The 4798-nt window shown below is 37.2% G+C and overlaps 1 protein-coding gene across 1 annotated transcript; it reads left to right on the plus strand.

The window, feature by feature from the left end:
- The first annotated feature begins 3455 nt into the window (after positions 1-3455).
- Positions 3456-4579, plus strand: LOC106326046. Its single transcript, XM_013764087.1, has one exon. The coding sequence runs from the start codon at positions 3627-3629 to the stop codon at positions 4398-4400; it is 774 nt and encodes a 257-aa protein (XP_013619541.1). The 5' UTR covers positions 3456-3626; the 3' UTR covers positions 4401-4579.
- The last annotated feature ends 219 nt before the right edge of the window (positions 4580-4798 follow it).

Below are 4798 nucleotides of genomic sequence, written 5' to 3' on the forward strand. Positions count from 1 at the left end.
GACACTGACCCATTTGGTCCGAAGAAGAAAAATGATGAAGTCCTTGGTCCCGAAGTGCTTATCTCAGTGCCATAGGAGCTCTGATGTATTTAGTTGGCCACACACGACCAGACATCAGCTTTGCTGTGAACTTACTTTCTAGGTTCAGCTCCTGTCCGACCCAAAGGCACTGGAACGGGATTAAACATATACTTCGTTACCTACAAGGAACGAAAGACTTGGGGCTTATGTTTACTGACAAATCTAAGGAAGATTTAGTTGGTTTTGCTGATGCAGGTTATCTCTCTGATCCACATTATGCTAGATCTCAGACTGGTTATGTTTTTACACACGGTGGGACAGCTATATCATGGCGGTCCATGAAGCAGACCATGGCAGCCACATCCTCTAACCACACATAAATATTAGCCATGCATGAAGCCAGTCGTAAGAGTGTATGGATGAGATCCATGACACAGCATATTCGTACCACTTGTGGTATGATCAAAGGAAAGGATCCACCGACCATCCTATACTCATTCAAGGAGAATCCAGCTGATCATCTTCACCAAGTCATAGGCAACTTCAACGTTCAAGAAGACTCGGATACCAGATGGGAATGCGACTACTACAGTGATGCATTCATCAGGGGGAGTTCATGTGTTGTACTCTTTTTCCTGTCTTGTTTTCCCTTTTACCACATTGGGTTTTGGGTTTGTCAAGAGAGGTTTTAATGAGACAACATCCAAAGCATGAATGAACCTTGACCGGATGTGTCGATCAAGGGGGAGTGTTATAAACCATTTAGTGATCGACCCATTTATCAGCCCGTGTAGCAAGACGGGCCAAGCCCATCCGCAGGATCATACTGGCGCCTATCTACTCTTGTGTTTATCTACATTATAGTTGGTGTTTATCTTACGTATTGCTAGTCATTATCTAGTTAAAGATAAGTACGATCTCATGTCGATCCAGTACTTAGACCGTTATTACCATATGTATATAAAAACCAGTTGGTCGACCTAATAATACACACAAGTTCTCCTCTTCATTCACAACAAGAATTTTTTTTAGAACAAATCATTGATATATATATGTTAATTTAGTTACATATAATACATAATAGGCCAAACTTTTGAAAAATTGCTTGTGGTGTTTGTCAGGACCGGCACTGCTCCCAATACAATACTGCCATTCTGTTCATTTCAGTTTGGAAGGCAACCACACTAGTTACTGGGATTTTGTCTCTTGGGACTAATGTAGAAGGAAATAAATGGCTCAATCAAGTTTCCTTTTTGTTAATGCCCAATCAACTGTTCAGTGAACAGATTTCTTTGTGCTAAGAGAGAGTTGTACTGCTAAATTGTTAGTAAAATCAGAACTATGAAAGCAAAACAATGTCTTTAGATAATTTTATGTATGCAGTTGGAGCTTAGAAGTTTCTTTAACTTCTAAAATTAATGAACAGTAATATAATTTGGTATCAATTCAAACCCAGGATGAAGTTGGTTGGAGTTGTATATCCTTTTTATTGTTAGAAAAAAGATTGCGATCCTGATTCAACTAGAAGTAGATTTATATAGGACAAAACTTAGGTTTAATTTTAAATTCATCAACTTTCTTATAACCAATAAAAGTGTCAACTATATTATTAATAAAAATATTAATTTTTTAAAAAAAAATCAAAAATAATTAAAACAAGAAAATGATGCTACTAACAAAACTCTAAACCCAAACTCTAAATCCTAAATTCTAAACCTAAATTCTAAACTCTAAACCCTAAATCCTAAACCCAAACTCTAAACCCTAAACCCTAAACCCAAACTCTAGATCATAAACCCAAACCCTATACTCTAAACCCAAATCCTAAACCCTAAATTCAAACTCTATATCCTAAACCTGAATCCTAGACCCTAAACCCAAACCATAAACCCTAAACCCAAAACTCAAAAGGTTTGAATTTGGGTTTAAGGTTTACAGTTTGGTTTAGGATCTAGGATTTGGATTTACAGTTTGAGTTTAGGGTTTAGGATTTAGATTTATAGTATAGGGTTTGGGTGTAAGGTTTACTATTTGGGTTTAGGGTATAGGGCTTGAGTTTAATATTTAGGGGTTAGATTTAGATTTAGGGTTTAGAATTTAGGATTTAGAGTTTTGTTAGACATCATTTTTTTTCAACTATTTTAAATTTTTAAATAAAATTTAATATTTTTTATTAATTATCTAGATAGCACTTTGATTGGTGGTAAGAGAGGTGGTGAATTTAAAAGTTCAATATATATAGGGGTGAACCTAAGTTTTGTCCATTTATATATATCATACAAAGCTCAGAAATTCTTAAACTCACCCGAAAAAAAAAATATCAATTAGATCAAAGAACAATTGTGTTTCATGTTTCCTAATCCTAACACAAGCAAGATTAAAGAGTTGGTTTTGTTGACCATGTCGTCTAACCGTATCTAATTAGTCTCTTGATCATGTTGGAATAATTCAATTGTTCTGTTTATGTCCGATTAAATAAATACAAATGTTTGCTGTCTCGTAAATTGTTTGTTAGTCCAAAATAATGCAATGGTTTGTTCCGGGACGACGCCAAGATCAGACAGTTTTGAGCTCTGTTGCTACACCTAACCAGTCTTTGTCTGCAATAAATACAACTACGTACTAGCTCCCTCGGTCTATTTTTATAAAATGTATGCATCAAACTGTTATTAACCTTAACATAATGTTTGCAAATATATAAACCGTATGTGTAAGAAGAACTAAGAAGTTTTCCTCGTGCATGTGACTCATCTCATTCTCACGTGATTCTCAACCATTTGCCCAATACCCCTTTTGTTTTCGAAAGTCCCATGAACTTCGTAAATGTGAGCAAGGCCTAGTATTATTATGTGTGTGGACAAGCTTGTTGCTCTTTTGCTTTGACGCCTTGTGACTGTCACGTGTCCTTTTCGGAAATTTTACAAGTTGTTTCATAGGCTGCTTAAACAAGATCCATGTAATTAACTTTTATTATGATAATTTTCTTTCCGAAATGTAACATTCGAATATTCTACAACAAATAGCCTCGTTAAGTTCTACTAAGCTGGAATATATCCAGTATATACGTACTACGGGAAACTATATCTTCAAATGAAAAATATATAGAAATAGATCTCTATATCAACATGGAAGTTTCCATAGAGAAAATATTGTAATGAGATGGCATAATAATTAGTTGTGGTAGGCAACTAATCATTGTTTCCAACTTTCCATAGACAGGAGACAACATTTTGAAGATAATAGAATTCACTAAAGGTTAAGAAACTTTTATGTATTGTGCTATCATTATTGGTTGAATGTCCACACAAGATTATCTAATAATTTTATTTTTGAAAAAAAAGCCAAACAATTAAAGAGCATTAAAATATTTTAAAAGTTGTCTATATAAATAGGATCATAATCAGTGTCAGTGTATCTCTCCCTCCCAGATCAAATATTCTATCGATCGCTTCACTTTCCTGATTTAAATTTCCGAGGATCTCAATCTTCACCGTATTCAATTTCTCAAACTCAGATCAAAGAGACAGAGCAAAGCATTTATACCTTCGGTGTTTCACGGAAACATAACAAACAAAACGATTCAGACAACTTCAAAACAAAAAAACATGACGAAACCGTTTGTGTTCCATGGTGTGGAGGCGGAGAAAGCAGAAGCGATGAGGAGATACAACAACCAAAAATGCTTCCGGAACATTATACGAGCATGCGCCGTCGCTTTACTGTTTTACTTGTGGTTTCCGACAGTGACGGTTTCACTGTTTGCTGTCGGCGACTGGTTTTACCGAACCGGAGCGGTTATTGTAACCAATCGTACCGTTGTCTTCGTCTCTGCAAACTTACTCGTCGCTTTGGTTTTCATTCTATCTCGCGATCGCGACGACGAGAGTAGTTCCAAACCAGATCTATACGATCAGTACACCTCCTCCTCCTCCTCCGCCGTTATCGTAACCGCCGCCGATGAAAAAGTGGTTGACGATGGTGGTTCGAAAAATCAAACCGTTGCGGCGTTGGTCGAGGAGGTGATTGCGGAGAAGCAAACCGTTGCGGCGTTGGTCGAGGAAGTAGTTGCGGAGAAGCAAATCGTTCCGGCGTTTATTGAGGAGAAGGTGGCTGTGGAGGCGGTCACAACAGAGTTAAAGAGAACCTATAGGAGGACGAAGTCGGAGAGGAAGAAGAAGGTTAACCGGCCGGTGACGGAGTTTCGAAGGACAGAGTCGGCGAACTCAGGGATAGAGAGATTGAGCGGCGAGGAGTTTCGTTTGAAGGTAGAGGCCTTTATAATGGAGAAGAAGAGATGTCTTGTTCAGGAAGAAAACGACGTCGTTGCATGTGGACTTGAGCTCGTTGGTGCTGCTGACTCTAGCTATGGATCGTACTAAGATGTGCAGAAATGTGATAATCTCAAATTATATTATCTACTTTTGGATTAGTTTTAGGAGCGCTCTTCAAAAGTAGACGCAAAATCATTGGCTATATTTTCATTGCTGATGATTATGTGTTACGGTGAAGCGAGATTAGCTGATTTTCTTTGTTACAAAACTTATTTGAATAAAATATCATTCGGACGGTTTGTCGTATCAAACTTAGCTTCGTCTTTTCAAAAAAAAAATTCCGTTGCCTCTAATCAATGCTGGTTCGATCCATGTTCCTTACCGTTTCAGTTAGCTAGCTGAAAAATGGGAATTCCACTTGATCAGTCAGAAAATGGATCACTTGTTATTCTTTTTCTTATACTAACACTACAAGAAAACAGCGGTATTCTGACGGACATTCCGAC

The sequence above is a fragment of the Brassica oleracea genome, chromosome C2 (assembly GCF_000695525.1).
Source record: "Brassica oleracea var. oleracea cultivar TO1000 chromosome C2, BOL, whole genome shotgun sequence".
Classification (NCBI taxonomy): Eukaryota; Viridiplantae; Streptophyta; class Magnoliopsida; order Brassicales; family Brassicaceae; genus Brassica; species Brassica oleracea.

Bases quoted from the DNA above. Each gene is read 5' to 3' on its own strand.
- LOC106326046 (XM_013764087.1), top strand. From the start codon at position 3,627: ATGACGAAACCGTTTGTGTTCCATGGTGTGGAGGCGGAGAAAGCAGAA.